Consider the following 19,607-nt stretch of genomic DNA (forward strand, 5'->3'; position numbering starts at 1 on the left):
CTATTCAGTCAGCCCATCCGAACTACCTACAATCCCTTCCCCTCTTAGAGATTCTATGTACTTGTCCCAAGCTTTCTTAAATTCTCTATCACCTCCACCGGGAGGCCATTCCATGAAAAGTAATATTTCCTCAGGTTACTTCTGAGTCTATCCCCTTTCACCTTCATCCTATGACCCCTCATTCCAGAGCTTCAATAAAGCCTATAAAATAGACCCATAACCTAACTGTACCACCTCACCAATCTACCCCAACCTAAAAGTCATCTTTCTATATCTATTTTCTTAGGACTTCTTTCCTATCCTTATTCTCCTCATCCCACCAATTGTATTTAACACCCTGGAATGGCAATGCCATAACAGATCTCTGTAAGCCACACTGAGCCTGCAAATAGGTGGGAAAATGTGGGATATAAATATACTATGTAAACCACTTTGAATGCAGTTGCAAAAGCCACAGAAAGAATGTATATCAATTCTTTCTGTGGCTTTTGCAACTGCATTCAAAGTGGTTTACATAGTATATACAAGTACTTTTTTGTACCTGGGGTAATGGAGGGATAAGTGACTTTCCAGAGTCACAAGGAGCTGCAGTGGGAATCAAAGGCAGTTCCCCAGAACCAAAGTCTGCTGCACTAACCACTAGGTTACTCCTCCACTCCATAAGGTGGTAGATGGACGTTTTTCTCTCAAGAAAGCCCAAGTTGCAATTTTCGACACTCCAATTTTTGACGTTTCTCTACAGTTTGTCCAGATTTCAAGGGGGCATGTTGAGGGTGTGTTTTGGACGGCACCAAAATATAGACTTTTTTTTTTTTTTTTTTGCAATGAAACAAAATGAATACATCTAGGGCCAAAATTAAGATGTTTTTGGCTAGACCTGTTTCAATCACAAATATGTGACCAAAATGTGCTCTAGATGACTGGAGGGTTTAAGGCATAAACCCTCTCACTCCCCCAGTGGTCACAGACCTCCCCCCACACCCCTAAGATGTGACAATATATACCAGGCTCTATGACAGCTTCAGATATGATGGCCATTCTTGTTAGAGCAGCAGGCAGGTCCCAGGAGTAGCCTAGTGGTTGGTGCAGTGGATTGTAGAGAAGGGAATCAAGGCCCATATCCCACTCTAACTGTTACATTTGTGGTGGAATGTGTGAGCCTCCAAAAACCACTACATACCTACTATACCTACATAGAGGTGACACGTGCAAGCTTGAGAGCTACTGTAGTGGTGTACAGTGAAGTACAGTAAGCTTTTCCCTGTTCCAGGAGGGCTCACCATGCAATATAAGGGGATTATGGAGAGTTGTGTACCTGCGACCTTTTATGTGAAGTCCACTGCAGTGCCCCTAGACTGCCCCACTGTTCTGCCTGTGTGGCTAGTCTATTAAGGGGCAGGGAAACCCATATTATCGAAACAAGATGAGAGTCCATCTTTCGTTTCAATAATACAGTCGGGGACGCCCAAATCTCAACATTTAGGTCAACCTCCTAAATGGTCGTCCCCGGTTTTCAGCCATAATGGAAACCGAGGACGCCCATCTCAAAAACGACCAAATCCAAGGCATTTGGTCATGGGAGGAGCCAGCATTCGTAGTGCACTGGTCCCCCTCACATGCCAGGACACCAACCGGGCACCCTAGGGGGCACTGCAGTGGACTTCACAAATTGCTCCCAGGTGCATAGCTCCTTTACCTTCGGTGCTGAGCCCCCCCAACCCTCCCAAAACCCACTCCCCACAACTGTACACCACTACCATAGCCCTAAGGGGTGAAGGGGGGCACCTACAGTCGGTTTTGGGTGGGTTTTGAAGGGCTCACATTTACCACCACAAGTGTAACAGGTAGGGGGGGATGGGCCTGGGTCCGCCTGCCTGAAGTGCACTGCAGTACCCACTAAAACTGCTCCAGGGAACTGCATACTGCTGTCAGGGAGCTGGGTATGACATTTGAGGCTGGCAAAAAAAAAAAACATTTTATCTTTTTTTAGGGTGGGAGGGGGTTGGTGACCACTGGAGGAGTAAGGGGAGGTTATCCCCGATTCCCTCCGGTGGTCATCTTGTCAGTTTGGACACCTTTTTGAGGCTTTTTCGTGAAAAAAAATGGACCAAGTAAAGTCGACCAAATGCTAGTCAGGGACGCCCTTCTTTTTTCCATTATAGGCCGAGGACGCCCATCTCTTAAGCACGCCCCAGTCTCGCCTTCGCTACGCCTCCGACATGCCTCTGTGAACTTTGGTAGTCTCCGCGACGGACTGCAGTTGAGGGCGCCCAAAATTGGCTTTTGATTATGCCTTTTTGGGCAACCCTGAGAAAAGGAAGCCCATCTCCCCGATTTGTGTCTAAAGATGGGCGCCCTTCTCTTTCAATTATGCCCCTAATAGTCTCCTTTTTTAAAGTTAAACACTAATGTATTTGATTTCCTATCCAGCTTATTTTCGAAAGAGAAAAACGCCTATAGTGCGACCTAAATCGGGAGATAGACGTTTGTCTCGCAAAGGCACCCAAATCAGTATAATCGAAAGCCGATTTTGGGCGTTTCCAACTGCACTCTGTCGCGGAAACGAATAAAGTTGACGGGGGCGTGTCGGAGGCGTGGTGGAAGCAGAACTGGGGCATGGTTATCAGCCGAGGAGAGATGGGTGTCTTTAGCTGATAATCGGAAAAAAAAAAAAAAGGCATTTTTACCGCGATTTTGGGTCACTTTTTTTGGACCCTTTTTTTTCACGAACAAGTCCCAAAAAAGTGCTCTAACTGCCTAGATGACCACTGGAGGGAATCGGGAATGACCTCCCAGGACTCCCCCAGTGGTCACTAACCCCCTCCCACCAAAAAAACCCCACTTTAAAAACTTTTTTTCCAGCCTGTATGCCAGCCTCAAATGCCGTACCCACCTCCATGACAGCAGAATGTGTTCGATCCTCTCACAGCCTTTCCCTGGGTCAGATGTGGCTCTCGGGTGCAGTACAGGGTCACATCAGCATTGCATTGTGGTGGGTGTAGGGTATTGGGCTCTGTGATTTCATTAGCTTGTGTTACAGTCTCACGATGTTGGTAGTTGGTAGGCTCTTCTCCCATGGTGCTTTTCCCCCTGCCTACTGGGTCAGAGTGTGCCCTGTTGTGTTTCCTGTTGTAGTCCATGCGGTAGTGGCCATTTTTGTAAGCCAGTTTTAGTTCCCTTTCCTGTGTTAGCCACATTACAGAACTTAGTTCTTACCTTGAATGTGGCTGAAAGAGGGCATTGTACAGCATTCTGCCAGCTCTGACCTACTGCTAATCTCAGTACCAGGGAGACTCGTTGCCAGTGGGGCACAACGTCTGATCTGCAGTTAACTGTGAGTAAAGGCGGTTATTCCAATAAAAGACGTTTTTGGAGAGATTAGTCTTCAGGTGTCAACTGGTGTGCCAATGTTATATAGCAGCAACCAGTCCTAGAGGCCTGCTTGTATGCAGGTCCCTGGAGCACCTTTAGTGGGTACCGCAGTGCACTTCAGCCAGGTGGACCCAGGCCCATCCCCCCCCCACCTGCAACACTTGTGCTGGTAAATGGGAGGCCTCCAAAACCCACTGTACCCACATGTAGGTGCCCCCTTCACCCCTAAGAGCTATGGTAGTGTTGTACATTTGTGGGTAGTGGGTTTTGGGGGAGGGGGGTTAGGAGCTCAGCACCCGTGGTAAGGGAGCTATGCATGTGGGAACTTTTTCTGAAGTCCACCGCACTAACCTAGGGTGCCCAGTTGGTGTCCTGGCATATCAGGGGGGCGAGTGTTCTACAAATCTTGGCCACGACCAAATGGCTCGGATTAGGACGTTTTTGAGCTCAGTGTTTTTAGTTTCCATTATCGCTAAAAAAAACAAACGCCCAGCTCAAAAACGTCCATTTTTTCGAAAATACGGTTCAGCCCGCCCCTTCACGGCCCCGTTCTCGGAGATAAACGCCCATGGAGATAGGCGTTTCCGTTCGATTATGCCCCTCTTTGTATACTTACTTCAAGGCTAATATCAAATCTGATCATATTATAAGTACTTCCAATAAAGATATTTTCAAATAAAACAGGCACATTTTTTTCAAATTTGTTTTAGGAATTCTGTTATAAAATTCCCCTCTTGTAAGTTGAAATTATTGTTTACTGATATTGCTTCTGAGAAGGTTCTTCTAAGCATTATTTTGGCCTGAATCAAACTTGACAGAAACAGACTTCTAAATATTTTAAGACAATTCAGTATATGTTCTGTATTTTTCAACACAGCTTTAAAAAAAAAAGTTTAAAAACTGAATAAATACTTATGATAACTTAATATGTACAATAAAATTAAAAATCGAGTATATCAAGTTAGTCTCTCTGTGTCAACTTAAACACAATTATATTATATTTCTATAGAATTCTGCTTTGCAACCAGAAGTAGCTCACAGTGTAAGCAGCAGTCACTTGGAAAGAGAATATTTTTCAGCATAACTAAAGTTGTGAACACTGAATAAGGCAAATATTTCACACACTGTGTAAACATATTGAAAGGTCACCCTATGCTCATTTACACTGCAAAGGGAAAATGCAGACGAGACAGGCAGAAAAACACAGATAAAGGTATACTTCTGCTCTCACCTTCAGATCTGTGACCTCCGCAAACACAAGATTGGTGAGTGCCTCCCCTACTGCCATTCGGGCCCCTGCTGCAGGGTCTAGGAGCACCTTGATAGGCTGCTCTCCTATGGCTGTGGCAGCCCCCACTTTCTCAAAGTAAGAGAGTGCTACAACAGCCACATCAGCCAGTGGAGTATGCAAGGGCCCCACACACTGTTGCTGGGCCACAAGCCCCGTTACGGACCGGTCCACCTATGAAGAAAAAAAAAGGGAAAGAGAGATCCAACACTGTCCTACTTCCAAAGAAGCCATTCTAGTGACTGGTTCATCCTTACATAGATGAAGAACAGAGAAAGGCCCAACACTGTTCTATAACCAAAGAAATCCCATCACTGATCATTCTACCAATGGAACGGTGGGAAAGAAAGACAGATCCAACAATAAATTCAATCAAAGTAACACAGCAATTGATGGAAGAGAAAGAAGACATCACATCTGCCTAGTTATCCCTGTATATACTGTAGGCATACAACAGTTATAAACCCTTATTACTTCCATTTTGTCTGAGTTCAGCTTGAGCCTATTTTTGGTTAGCCAGTCCGTTGTGGTCGCCAGGCAAAGTGAAATTTCCCTAAAGTTGTTGAACAATCATGTCCCAAAGGAACACGTAGCTAATTATCATCAGCGTAAAGGTAAAATTATGTATCATACCTGATAATTTTCTTTCCATTAATCATAGCTGATCAATCCATAGATTGGTGGGTTGTGTCCATCTACCAGCAGGTGGAGATAGAGAGCAAAGCTTTTGCCTCCCTATATGTGGTCATGTGCTGCCGGAAACTCCTCAGTATGTCGATATCAAAGCTCCATCCGCAGGACTCAGCACTTAGAGAATTACACCCACAAAGGGACACTCTGCCCAGCTCACCACCGCCGAAACGGGGGAGGGGAATTAACCCAGCTCATCCCCTCACAAGTGGGGGAGGGGAATCCGTCCAGCTCATCCCTGCGGAGCGGGGGAGGGACACCACCCCGCCGATGCAGGGGGATCTGGCTTATCCTGCAACCGCAACCGCGGGAGGAGCTGACTGACCCTAACACCGCCGAAGCGGGAGGGGTACAAAGCTGCCCTACAGCCGCATGAAGCGGGAGGGAGCGCCGGCAGAATTTATATCTCAATCCAGCCCTGTAAAACGGAGGGGAGAGGAATGCAGCAGCTCACTGTAACACAAACTCGTCTCAACTCTTGAAGAATCCAATTGAAAAAACTTGAACACGAAGTCCTCCTGAACAGGAACTGAAGACTAAACTTGAACCTGAAATGCAACCAGAATATAAACAGTACAGATATCTGGGAGGGGCTATGGATTGATCAGCTATGATTAATGGAAAGAAAATTATCAGGTATGATACATAATTTTACCTTCCATATCATCATGCTGATCAATCCATTTAGATTGTAATCCATTTAGATTGTAATCCTTTAGATTGTAAGCTCTTTGAGCAGGGACTGTCTCTCTTTGTTAAATTGTACAGCGCTGCGTAACCCTAGTAGCGCTCTAGAAATGTTAAGTAGTAGTAGTAGTAGTAGTAGTGGTGGGATGTACCGAAGCAGTACTCACCCAGGGCGGGACATAGAAATCTCTGACCGCAACACTGAAGCTCCAAACCGGACCTCCGCCCGAGCAGCCACAGTCAAGCGGTAATGCCTGGAGAAGGTATGGGCCGATGCCCAAGTTGCCGCCTTGCATATCTCTTCCAAGGAGACGGACCCGGCCTCTGCCATCGAGGCCGCCTGAGCTCTAGTGGAGTGAGCCTTCAGCTGAATAGGCGGCACCTTCCCCGCGGCCACATAAGCCGCTGCAATGGCTTCCTTGACCCATCTTGCCACTGTAGGCCTAGCAGCCTGCAGACCCTTACGAGGACCTGCAAACAGGACAAACAGATGATCCGATTTCCGGAAATCATTGGTCACTTCCAAGTATCTGATGATGACTCGTCTCACATCCAGATATTTGAGAGCTGAGTATTCCTCTGGGTAGTCCTCCCTACGAAAGGAAGGGAGAGAGCTGCTGATTCACATGGAAGCGAGAAACAATCTTGGGCAGGAAGGAAGGCACTGTGCGAATAGTCACTCCTGCCTCAGTGAACTGCAGAAAAGGCTCTCGACATGAGAGTGCCTGGAGCTCGGTAACTCTTCTGGCTGAAGTGATAGCCACCAAAAAGACTGCTTTCAACGTCAGGTCTTTCAGAGATGCCCTCGACAAGGGTTCAAAAGGCGGCTTCTGCAAGGCTCTTAGCACCAGGTTGAGATTCCACGCAGGCACCACTGAGTGCAGAGGAGGGCGCAGGTGATTAACTCCCTTGAGAAAACGTACCACATCTGGCTGCGAAGCCAGGGAAGCACCCTTCAGGCGGCCCCTGAAGCAAGCCAGAGCCGCTACCTGGACTTTAAGGGAACTGAGCGACAGGCCTTTCTCCAGACCTTCTTGCAGGAACGCCAGCACTGAAGAAATTGGAGCAGTGAAGGGAGAAAGTGAGCCTGCTTCACACCACGCTGCAAAGGTACGCCAAACCCTGGCGTAAGCAGTAGAAGTAGAGCTCTTCCTCGCTCTCAGCATAGTGGCGATGACCTTGTCTGAGAAGCCCTTCTTCCTCAGACGCTGCCGCTCAATAGCCAGGCCGTAAGACCAAAGGGGGAGGGATTCTCCATCACCACGGGACCCTGATGCCACAGGCCCTGCTCCACTGGCAGCCGCAGAGGGCCGTCCACTGATAGCCTTATCAAGTCCGCATACCAGGGACGTCTGGGCCAGTCCGGACCCACCAGGATTATTCGGCCCAGATGCTTTGCCACCCGGTCTAGTACCCTGCCCAACATGGGCCAGGGCGGGAACACATAGAGAAGCTCCTGTGTCGGCCACTGTTGGAGAAGAGCATCTACTCCCAGAGATCGAGGGTCCCGTCCTCTGCTGAAAAAGCGCGGCACTTGGCAATTGGCCGATGACGCCATCAGATCTAGGCTCGGCCGGCCCCAGCGCTTCATGATGTCCAAGAACGCCTGAGCCGATAACTGCCACTCTCCAGGATCCAAGGTATGGCGACTGAGAAAGTCCGCCTTGACATTCATTACTCCGGCAATGTGGGCCGCTGACAGCTGTTCCAGGTTCGCTTCCGCCCACTGGCATAGATTCATGGCTTCCTTGGCTAGAGGGGCGCTCTTGGTACCTCCCTGGCGGTTGACATAGGCCACAGCCGTGGCATTGTCCGACAGGACCCGTACTGGCTTCAACGCCAGTACCGGGAGGAACTCCAAAAGCGCCAACCGAATGGCTCTGAGTTCCAGGAGGTTGACAGACCACTTTGCCTCTGCAGGAGACCAGAGCCCCTGCGCTGTCCTTCCCAAGCAGTGGGCTCCCCAGCCCGTCAAAGAGGCGTCCGTCGTGACGACAATCCACTCCGGGGTCACAAGAGGCATCCCTGCAGACCACTTGTCTGTCTTCAGCCACCAGCTCAGCGCCTTGCGCACTGCTGGGTCCAAGGGAAGGCGCACAGCATAATCCTCCAACACCGGAGTCCAGCGCTGTAGCAGAGAGTGTTGTAGTGGTCTCATATGAGCCCTGGCCCAGGGCACTACTTCCATCGTGGCCGTCATAGAGCCCAACAGCTGCACATAGTCCCAAGCCCGAAGCGGAGAGGCTACTAGGAACTGGTCCACCTGAGCCTGAAGTTTGACAATCCGATTGTCCGGCAGGAACACTCTGCCCACTTGGGTGTCGAATCGAACTCCCAGATACTCCAGGGACTGAGTCGGGCGCAGCTGGCTTTTCTCCCAGTTGATGATCCACCCCAGGGAGCTCAAAAGAGCAATCACCCGGTCCACAGCTTTGCCGCACTCTGCATAAGAGGGGGCTCGGATCAACCAGTCGTCCAGATAAGGATGGACTTGTACTCCTTCCTTTCGCAGGAAGGCCGCGATGACCACCATTACTTTGGAGAAGGTCCGCGGAGCAGTAGCCAACCCGAACGGGAGGGCTCTGAACTGGAAGTGTCAGCCCAGGACTGCAAAACGCAGAAAGCGTTGATGAGGAGGCCAGATGGGAATATGCAAGTACGCTTCCTTGATGTCCAAGGATGCCAGGAACTCCCCTGCCTTCACTGCCGCTATAACAGAGCGGAGAGTCTCCATGCAAAAGTGCCGAACTTTCAAGGCCCGATTGACCCCTTGGAGGTCGAGGATAGGCCGTACAGAACCTCCTTTCTTTGGTACCACAAAGTAAATGGAGTAACGTCCCTTGCCAAGCTGATTTTCTGGCACCGGAACGACCGCACCCAGGCGGATCAGATTGTCCAAGGTCTGCTGCACTGCCACAGCTTTGACCGGAGACTTGCAGGGAGAGAGTACAAACCCGTCTCTTAAGGGTCGGCAGAACTCTAGCTTGTAGCCATCTCTGATGACTTCCAGCACCCAAGCGTCTGAAGTTACCCTGGTCCACTCGCCCAGAAACGAGGACAGGCGTCCTCCAATCTGCACTGGGCCATGGACCAGGACCCCGTCATTGGGTACGAGACCCTGGGGGAGGACCGGAGGGCGCACCTCCGGGACGGCGGTCTCTGCGAAAGGAATGCTGCTTGGGGGAGAAGTTCCTCTTGAAGGAAGAGAGGACAGAGGAGCCCGACTTGCCCGGGCGTACCGACGGGCTTCCTGAAACCGTCCTCTGGAGTTACCGGGGCGAGCACTGGCCCGAGCCCTGACCTCTGGTAACCTCTTGCCCTTAGACGTGCCGAGATCGGTCACAATTTTGTCCAGCTCGACCCCAAAGAGCAGCTTGCCTTTAAAAGGCAACTTAGCCAGGCGGGACTTAGAGGCGTGGTCAGCAGACCAATGTTTCAGCCAAAGCCAGCGCCGCGCAGAGACTGTCTGAGCCATACCTTTAGCCGAGGCTCTCAAGACATCATACAGTAAGTCTGCCAAATAAGCCAAGCCCGATTCCAGGGCCGGCCAATCAGCCCTCAAGGAAGGATCCGAGGGGGAAGCCCGCTGCACAATAGTCAGGCACGTCCTGGCCACATAGGAGCCGCAAACTGAGGCCTGCAAACTTAAGGCAGCCGCCTCGAAGGACGACCTTAAGGTCGCCTCCAATCTTTTGTCTTGGGCGTCCTTTAGGGCCGTGCCACCTTCCACCGGCAACGCCGTTTTCTTAGTCACCGCAGTGATTAAAGAATCCACGGTAGGCCAAAGAAAGGCCTCATGTTCACTTTCAGGCAAAGGATAGAGGCGGGAAATAGCCCTAGCCACTTTGAGGCTCGCTTCCGGGACATCCCATTGAGCCGAAATTAAGGTGTGCATGGCATCATGCACGTGGAAGGTTCTAGGCGGGCGCTTCGTCCCCAGCATAATGGCAGAGCCAACAGGGGCTGAGGGAGAGACGTCCTCTGGAGAGGAAATCTTCAAAATGCTCATGGCCTGCACTAACAGGTTGGGCAAATCCTCTGAGCGAAAGATCCGCGCTGCAGAGGGGTCATCCGCTCCATCCGAGCGGGAATCCGTCTCCTCCAAGGAATCCCCAAAGGACCGTTAGGAGAACTCAGATACGCTGCCCTCATCTACATCAGAGGAGACAGTCCTCTAAGCCCTGGGAATCCACCCGAGGGCGTTTACTTCCGGGGGCCTCAACCCCTTTGTCGGACAAGGGAGAAGGGGCAGCGTTTTGCATAAGGAAGGCCTGATGCAGCAGCAAAATAAACTCGGGGGAGAAACCCCCCAGACTGTGTACTTCAGCAGCCTGGGCCACAGCCCTAGACGCACCCTCAACCGGCGCTCGCAAGAGCGGGGGAGAAACATGCTGCGCATCCAAGATGGCGTCCGGCGCGACACTCCGCGAAGGAGCCGCACGGGAAGAACAGCGCTTAACTTTAGCCGCTTTTTTGCCGTCGCCCATATCAAGGGCAGCCATGGCATGAACGTCTCCCAGCTCAAGGGCGGCCCAAGAAGAAGCCGTCCGAGCAGAGTGGCCGGCCAAGATGGCGGAGGCGAGCAGCGGGGGATGGGCGTTTATGGCGGGAAAAACCGCCGCACCGGAGGAAGACCCGGGACACTGACCGGCCTCCAAACTGACACCCAACAAGAGCGAATCAGACTTTAAAACCCCCGCATCCCCGCTAGAAGCGCACACGCGGTCCGGGGAGCGATTCTTCGCGCCCTCGCCCTCCGACGCCATAGGCCACGTGGAGATCGATCGGGGAACCCCCTGCCCGCTATAAAAAGGTAAAAATTACCTGCTTCTCGCTCCGAGCTGTAACGACCTGGTGTCCCAGTGAGTAGCTGCAATAAACGTTTAAAGAAACGTCGAAATAAACGCCCTTAAGGACGTCCAAAATTTTATTTTATTTTATTTTTTTTAACGGAGCCAGCGGGAGGGGGGAGAAAAGGAGGGACCTGGCGCCACCAGGTTTGCACTTGCTCAAGAAGAGCCCTCAACCCCAGGTACTCAACAAAACCTAAAAATTAGGCTTGGAGACCTAGCCAGAGCTGCTGCTGTGTGTGACCACCACCTGCTGAGATAGAGAACATACAGGAGGAGTTTCCGGCAGCACATGACCACATATAGGGAGGCAAAAGCTTTGCTCTCTATCTCCACCTGCTGGTAGATGGACAAAACCCACCAGTCTATGGATTGATCAGCATGATGATATGGAAAAGTATTTTCTCCCTCATTCTGTAATGCGGTACCTAAATTTAAACACCATTTGCGCACTTATAGAACACTAGCTCTTATGTGGGTAAGTGTTGAGTACGCGCTTAACGCTATGCTATAAATGGTGCTTGCAACTCGCATAACATGTAAATGCAAAAGGGCGTTCATGAGGAGAAGATGGGTAGGACCAACATTTACATAACTTATAGCACACTGTTAAGTTACACACTAAAGTGCCGCATTTAGGAGTACGCATTTACGCTCGATATTGACATGGCGCAAGTGGGAGCACCTACATGTAGGTGAATAGATACCAATTTATTCTAGTATTGTACAATGGACTCTTGGCACCCAGATGCCATTACTGAGTTAGCACTTACTGAGCTGCATCTAGGTGTCTAGCTTGTGGCACCCAGTCATAGAATTTCCTCCATAATGTGAAAAGTTCAAATTAACGTCCCTACTTTAAAACAGAACTTGCACTGACTAAGGAGCCCTTTTACTAAGCTGAGGTAAAAGGGGCCCTGTGCTAGCTGTTTTTGCAGTTAAACCTTGAAGATTCTCTCTGACTACTAGTCTCAGTACCGTGAATTCTGAGGAACGCGTTACTTTACCACAGTTGGTAAAATGCCTCCCCCCCCCCCCCAACAAAAAAAAAAGAAATGGCCATGCAGTAAGTTTGCAGTCGCTGTGCAGCCATTTCAGAGGGAGCACATACTGCCACCCATTGAAGTGGCAGTAAGGGCTCCTGCACTTACACGGCAGTAACCGGGCAGCGTGTGGTGCTGCTCGATTACCACTGGGTAACCCCACTAGCGCCGGAAATGTCGCGTGCTGGGGGTGGGCCGGCGGTAGTTCCAGGCTGCCACATGGCAACCCTTTAGTAAAAGAGCCCCTAAGCTAGCTACATAGTGCAATGTAGTAATAACACTTATCAAAAGTGAACACTTTCAGGTCGATATTCAAAGCAATTTAATTGACCAGAAATGGCTCCTGACTGGTTAAATCGCTTGTTTGGGGCTAGCCGGTCACTTTCAGCAGCATTTAGCTGGTTAATGCCATTGAAAATGTCTGGTTAGCGCTTAACTGAAAACCGACTATCTTAGGGGTGTTCCAGGGGCAGAGTCAGCACTTGGCTGGTTAACTGCTGATATTCAGAACTTAACCAGCCAAGGAAACTGCATAAATAGGACCACATAAAAGTCAGTCCTATCTTTATGCAGTGCCCCATAGCTGGCTGAGTGAGTAAAATCGCACTTAATCGACTATGCTTTTGCACGCTCCATAAATCCGTAAATTCAATGCCAGAACCCGGACATGGCCCGACACTGAATTTCCAAGCATAACACAGCATCGGTCAGCAAAATGCTGAGCGCTGCTGGCTGAATATCAACCCCTTTGCCTTTACACCAGGGTTCAGCTGGTGTAAATCCATGCACCCAAAACTGGGCGCAGATTCCAGCGCTAAGCAATATTTTATAAACGGCACCCAACTGGGTCAGATTAAAGGTCCATCTAGCCAAGCATCCATGCTACTTAACCCCAGGGTGAAGCAGTGGCTTTTCTCAGATCTACTTTAATAACAATTTACAGACTTTTCTTCTAAGAATTTGGCCAAATAATTTTTAAACCCAGTACAAAATATATCCCTTTGTGAGGAAGTGGATAGTATGGCAATGAGCACTTCCTCACTGAAGGCACAGTTTAGCTGCCAGAAAGCAAGTGGCGCTAAACTGCCAAAGGATGTCCTGAGTCAGAAGGGTTGGTTCAGAGGAAAGGAAGATGAAATGCCCTGAGAGAGTCTAGAACCAGGGAAGCCCAGAAGCAAGAGATCTCTGGAAGGGAAGGTCCAGAGGGCAAGGATCCTTCCAGCATGTCCTGTTGGTTGTAGTACCTGAGGAAGGGCTGGGGAAGTGGCATGGCCTTCAATGGACGTTGCTACCCTGAGTTTGTGTGAAGAAGAGCTTCTAGAAAGGTAGGCGAAGTTCCTTGGAACCTATGTTAAGATACTCTGAGAACTGTTTAACCTGTGAGAGTTCAGGAGGGAGAACAATATATAGTGAAGTGTGGAACCCACTGGGGACAGAGTACAAGGACTGCATTTGAGAGACTTTATTGAAAGTGCAGAACCTGTGAAGAAACAAGCCTGTTTATTATTTCTTTTGTACAGAAATAAAGTTTTCCTTTTGACCTTTCACTACCCACTGTCTGTATTTTATGAGGAGTCCAAGCCTTCAGGTCGCTCATGCAACCACACCCCTCCTTGATGTGCAATTAGAACACCACTGTTTGAGCTGTAACTGCCACTTCATGCAGGTTACATTAATGCTTTCTAGGGAGAGCAATGCTGTTTTGAAACTGTAATCACAGCTTTAAGCACAGATGTTTTCTAAAGAGGACAATGCCCCAGACCAGAACAGTTTCAACCTAAGCTTACCTTATTAGTTAAATATCTCTTGCTTCCCACAGATGGCAATTTCAGTACGCGGTGGAGAGCATCCAGCACAGTGAGGTTGCTGGGGAAGGACAGAGGTTGAAAAGCAGGGGCCACACGATTCAAAGTAAAATCCTGAAAATATAAAAACAGTCAACGGTGTAGAAGTTTTTGCGGGTAATCTCAAAGCTCATGCAATTCCGGCCTCTCCCAGAAGGCAGAGCCATAAGGAATGGTAAGGAATGCTGGCTGCAGGGGGCTTTTGCCTCCCCCATACTATACCTTACGTGGCATCTTCCCTAGTACCCACTCCAACTGCAGATCCACAGGGTGCCTTTTCTTCTTATTGGAGGTTGTATCAGTGATGGAATCTTGTGCAGAACCTTCCACCAGCACAATCTGTGGAACACCAAATATAAAAAAAAATTACAGTCTCCTGCTCCTTCCAGCTTAATTGAAATCAGTCTATATTGGGCTATGGTGCTATAAATTGGCATCTGCAAGACATTTTTGGCCTACTTTAATTTCCCCTACCTTAGCTGACAATTCCAGCAACAAACTACTCCTCAGCCATGTATCATAGTCCATGTCACCAGTTTAGTGTTGCTCTTTAGCGATGCCTGGGAGCCCTTCCTTCCAAGGGTTGTGAATGCTGTTTCCACAGCACCCCAACTTAGTATGGAAAACAGAACCTAGCCTGAGAATCAAATCCAGGTTTACCACATAGTGCTGGTTTAATTGCTCATCTTTCTAAACCATGCTCAGGGCAAATTACAATTCAGGTAGAGCCCTGTCCCAAAAAGGCTTACAATCTGAGCTGCAACCTGAGACAATGGAGGCCAAAGTAACTTGCCTAAGGCAATAAGAAGCATCAATGGGAGAAGCTGGATTTGAAACCAAGTTTCCCTAGATCTCAGCCCTCTCCTCAAACCACTAGGCCATTCCTCCACTTACCGCTGAGCCACCAAGCTAACTCTAGAAGATACATTTTTCAAAATAATTGTACAAGTAGAGAAGTTAAGAACCTCCTTTTTCCTTATTAAAAAAATACACACACACACATATTTGCACCCTTTTTTGTTTAATGAAAGTTCTGTTGTGTGTAACTTTGTGTGTCATGCAGAGAAGACAGAAAGAGACAAAGGAGAAGATGGAGAAAAACTGATTAGAGGAATTTTCAAATAGCCAGTGTAATGCAAACTACATTGCTGCTTTTAATGTGTACACTTTATCAATTTTCCAAAAGAAACAACCTGCCTTGATTTCCTTTGAAAAATTATGAAGTTCAGAGTACACACGCTGTGTTCCTGCCCCAACCTAAGCACACACAGGAACACTTCTTTTTCTCACAGCTAAAAGTACATGCACCACAAAGTTTGCACCTAGATCTGAAGGAGCAATTTTCAAACAAGTCATTTTACCTAGATAATTATTTTTGAAAACTGCTCCTGATCTGAATATTTCAATATATTTTCTGCACCCAGGAGGATGGTATAGATAAAGAAGGCTTACCCGCCCATCTCCTGTTATTCTCCCAACAAAGTCTACTGGACACTTCTCCCTCCTGCATACTCTTTTCAAGAACTCCCTGTCCTGGGGGCGCACAAGGAGGGCATTGGACTCCTGGTACTCAGCACCCCAGATCTCCAGCAAACTTAAGGTGGGGTCACCTAGCTGCCAAAGAAAGAGAGAAATTTATCATACAGACAGATAAAGCAAACTCTGTACAGAGACAAGCAGAGACCCTAGATACAAACCTGAAAGTCTCTGGCATATATGACTGCTCCTGCTGGTTCACTCAGCTCTTTCAAGACGTTTCCTGTATAACACCACAAAGAGAGAACACATGATTGTGAAGACACTGTACCCTTGCTACCTGTCCACCAACAACGTAAGTAAACATTCCTACCCAGCAACCCCTAGGGTCTTCCTTATTCTAGGGGTTGCTGTGTAGGGATGTTTAATTATCTTCGTAGTAGAATAGGATCATTGCAGCTTGGTCATAGGGTTCTGGGCCCTCCAGTTCCTCACCACTTCCCTAAGTTACACTGTCCCCACCTTCCTGGTTGTGGACATTACAGATAAGGTCCTGATCCCTGCACTCCCTCATAGTCTCCCCCATAACTCTTCTGCTCGTTAATCATTGCCTCTGCCCCAAGCTCTTCCTCACCATTCCCGCCGGCTCCCTGGTCATGAATACTGCAGATAGGGTTCCGGTCTCCACATTCTATGCAGGCCCGCACAGCACGATTCATCTTCTGCTCCATCTCAGCATCCCCACGCTGCACTGCGCCGAAGTCCAATTCACTGGCATTATCTCCCTGCACCTACAAAGCCAAAAGAAGGCCTGTGAGAACAAGCCAAGCCCATAACACCTTAATCAATCAGTCCAAGCACTCACGCATTTGTGGCACAGGATTAAATAACTTTATTATTATTTTTTTCCAACTTAAAGCTTGCGATACTTTTAAGCACAGCAGCAAGTTGGATCGAGTGAAAGATCTAGATGTGGTGTATTTAGATTTTAGCAAAGTCTTTTGATACGGTTCCACAAAGACGACTAATAAATAAACTGAGTGCCCTAAAGTAACTGACTGGGTTAGAAACTGATTGAGTGGAAGGTGACAGAGGGTAGTGGTAAATAGTGCTCATTCTGAGGAAAGGGATGTCGCCAGTGGTATGCCACAAGGTTCAGTTCTTGGCCTGGTTACTTTTAACATTTTGTAAGCAATATTGCTGAAGGGCTTGTCTGGTAAGGTTTGCTTCTTTGCGGATGACACCAAAATCTGCAATAAGGTAGATACATCTGATGATGTGGATAACATGAGGAAGGACCTAGCGAAGATTGATAAATGGTCCAGAATTTGGCAGCTAAGATTTAATGCTAAAAAATGCAGGGTCATGCATTTCAGCTGCAAAAACCCAAAAGGGACACTACAGTTTAGGGGGTGAAGAACTTTTAAGCACAAAAGAGGAAGGGACTTGCATGTGATCATATGTGATGATCTTAAGGTGGCCAAACAAAGTATCTGCATATAAAAAAGAAGACGTGTACAGCGCTCTGTAGGTCTAGTAGCGCTATAGAAATGATTATCAGTAGCAGTAGTAGGTAAAAAAGGCAACAGAAAACGCTAGAAGGATGCTTGGGTGCAAAGAGAGAGGAATGATCAGTAAGAAAAAAGAGGTGATGATGGCCCTGTATAAGACTATAGTGAGACGGCATTTATAACACTGTGTACAATTCTAGAGACTGTACCTTCAAAAAGATATAAACAAGATGGAGTCAGTCCAGAGGATGGCTACTAAAATAGTCTGTAGTCTTCATCATAAAGCATATGGGGACAGACTTAAAGATCTCAATATGGACACTTTGGAAGAAAGACAGGAAAAGGGAGGCATGATACAGACTTTTAAATACCTCCATGGCATAAATACTCAGGAAGTGAGTCTGTTTCAATTGAAAGGAAAATGGAATAAGGGGGCATAAGATGAAGGTGAAAGGGGACAGACTCAGAAGTAATCGGAAGAAATATTTCTTCATGGAAAGGGTGGTGAATTCGTAGAATGGCCTCTCAGTGGAGGTGAAGGAAACAAAAACTGTATCTGAATGCGATGAAACAGTGTGCTTTAAGCTTGTAAAATGTATTGGATATTTTCTTGAATTAATTATATCCTGAAGTGTATTTCTCCTATTTGGCCAGCAGGTGGTGTTTCTTTGCTGTAAAGCTGTTACAGAGCAATGAATGCTCTTTTCTTTAGTTTAACACTAACAGGAGGCAAGATGCAAGATGCAGTATATTTTTGAAATGCTGTGTTCTGGGCTCAGATTGGCCTGGAGTTTGAAGCTAACTAGCAGTTACTGGTTTTGAGTTCAGTCTTAGCCATGAAGAAAAGACAGCAAGGTCTCTCTTTTTTTATTTTTTTTTTTAGAAGTCTTTATTGAGCATTGAGATAACAATACAACAGAAGAATAAGCATATGAGTAGCTACAATAAGAACCATCAGTTTTACCTGAACCAAGAGTACAAGAGAACTTAAACTCTACCCTCCTATAAGAACATTGTGGGATAATCTCAATAAAGCCTATGGTAGCAAACTATAACTTCACACTTTTAGGTTTTTATTGAAATGCCCCCACCCACCCACCCCACCGTAACCATAACACAAACTCAAATCTAAAAAAATTTTTTTTAAACCCTACCCCCCCACCTCCCCTAACAAGAGCAATGCCTCAAAATGGGTTCCCATATAGCCTCCCATTTCGCCAGAGTACAACAACAAGTTGCCTACAGCCTTTCCATTTCACAAATGTACCAGAGTTTGTTTAACCATTTAGTCAAAGGAGGAACAGTAGGAGATTTCCAGTGGGCAGCTAATGTTACTCTTGCAGCGGACATAGCATGCCTAGTCAACAACGCCTGAGACTGAGTGAGACCAGGTTTCTTAATAAATATGAAATATTCAGACCATTTGATAGGCCTACGAAACCAACTCTGCAATCTATGCTGTATAGCTTTCCAGTAAGCCCACACTTTAAAGCAGGACCACCAAATGTGGCCCATGGTACCACTCTGACCACATCCACGCCAGCACAGTGGTGATACATTAGGAAACGTGGTGTAAACATACAGGAGTCAAATTGGAGTAGAGGAGTGGCCTAGTGGTTAGAGTGGTGGACTTTGGTCCTGAGGAACTGGGTTCGATTCCCACTGCAAGCACAGGCAGCTCCTTGTGACTCTGGGCAAGCCACTTAACCCTCCATTGCCCCAGGTACAAATAAGTACCTGTATATAATATGTAAGCCACATTGAGCCTGCTATGAGTGGGAAAGTGCGAGGTACAAATGTAAGAAAAAAAAATACCATCTATAGAGTACTTTAACTGCACTTTCTTTGAACAGAACTGATATAGACACCCTCAGTAGTCCATTCTCCAAAAAGGACCAATCATCGTCATCAATATTCACCCCCAGCTCCCATTGCCAACACTCCCGATCAGCAAGGTATGGACGCATTAGCTTGCGTTGGTATGCATAAAAACAAGTGATAAGACCCCTTGTGGTCTTAGAGTCCTCACAAAGATCCTCTATGAAAGAGTCCTCTCGCAATATTTTAGACTTGACCGCCACAGAAGAAAAGAAATGTCTCAGCTGAGAGTAGGCAAAAACCTCCTGTGGTAGAATAGGATATTGATCTACTAGTGAATCAAAGGGGATCAAGTGGGCTTCATCGAACAATTGACCCCAAGTCATTAGACCCAAAGACGCCCATCTAAAAAACGTCCCAAAAGAAAGACCCGGTGGGAAAAGTGGATTATTAGCTATTTGGGACAATTTGGATAAGATTAAATCAGGCTTTGCAAACAGGCCATCCCAATAGAAAAAGGTTGAAGAAATCGAGGGACACATATCCATTCTTAATGACCTATATCTACGTGGAAGCAACATCAATGAACGAAGAGGACAGGAGCCCACCTCTGCATGTTTTAAATGAACCGAAAGCTTTTGCGGATTGGCCTTAAACCATTCAAAAGCAGCTCAGGCTTGGGCCGCTTTATAGTACCATAAAACATTAGGAACTCCCAAACCCCCCTTTTTCTGGTCCCGGTAAAGTAAGGAACGGGGCAATCGAGGACACTTGTTAGACCAAATAAAGCGAACCAATCTGTCCTGCAGTCTAGCTAGAAACCCCCTAGAAACTTGAAGAGGGAGGACTTGGAAAAGGTACATCAAACGGGGCAATATGTGCATTTTAAACATCGCAAACCTACCAAACCAGGATATATCAGAGGTTTCCCACCGCTCCAAGTCCTTATATATAGCTTTCAGAATGGGAGGATAATTAGTAGAAAACAAGTCTGACAGAAGAGGGGTGAGAGTAACCCCCAAATAAGT

The 19,607-nt window shown here is 47.5% G+C and overlaps 1 protein-coding gene across 1 annotated transcript in view; it reads right to left on the bottom strand.

Moving 5' to 3' along the window:
• PFAS (phosphoribosylformylglycinamidine synthase) overlaps positions 1-19,607 on the bottom strand; it is a 154,786-nt gene that overhangs the window by 36,745 nt on the left and 98,434 nt on the right. Inside the window, exons 14-19 of the mRNA XM_030210241.1 lie at positions 15,885-16,041; positions 15,472-15,533; positions 15,227-15,388; positions 13,997-14,113; positions 13,718-13,849; positions 4,604-4,834 (exon numbers count right to left, since the gene is read on the bottom strand). Coding sequence (XP_030066101.1) covers positions 4,604-4,834; positions 13,718-13,849; positions 13,997-14,113; positions 15,227-15,388; positions 15,472-15,533; positions 15,885-16,041 — 861 coding nt within the window. The remainder of the gene's footprint in view (positions 1-4,603; positions 4,835-13,717; positions 13,850-13,996; positions 14,114-15,226; positions 15,389-15,471; positions 15,534-15,884; positions 16,042-19,607) is intronic.

The sequence above is a fragment of the Microcaecilia unicolor genome, chromosome 7, assembly GCF_901765095.1.
Source record: "Microcaecilia unicolor chromosome 7, aMicUni1.1, whole genome shotgun sequence".
NCBI lineage: Eukaryota > Metazoa > Chordata > Amphibia > Gymnophiona > Siphonopidae > Microcaecilia > Microcaecilia unicolor.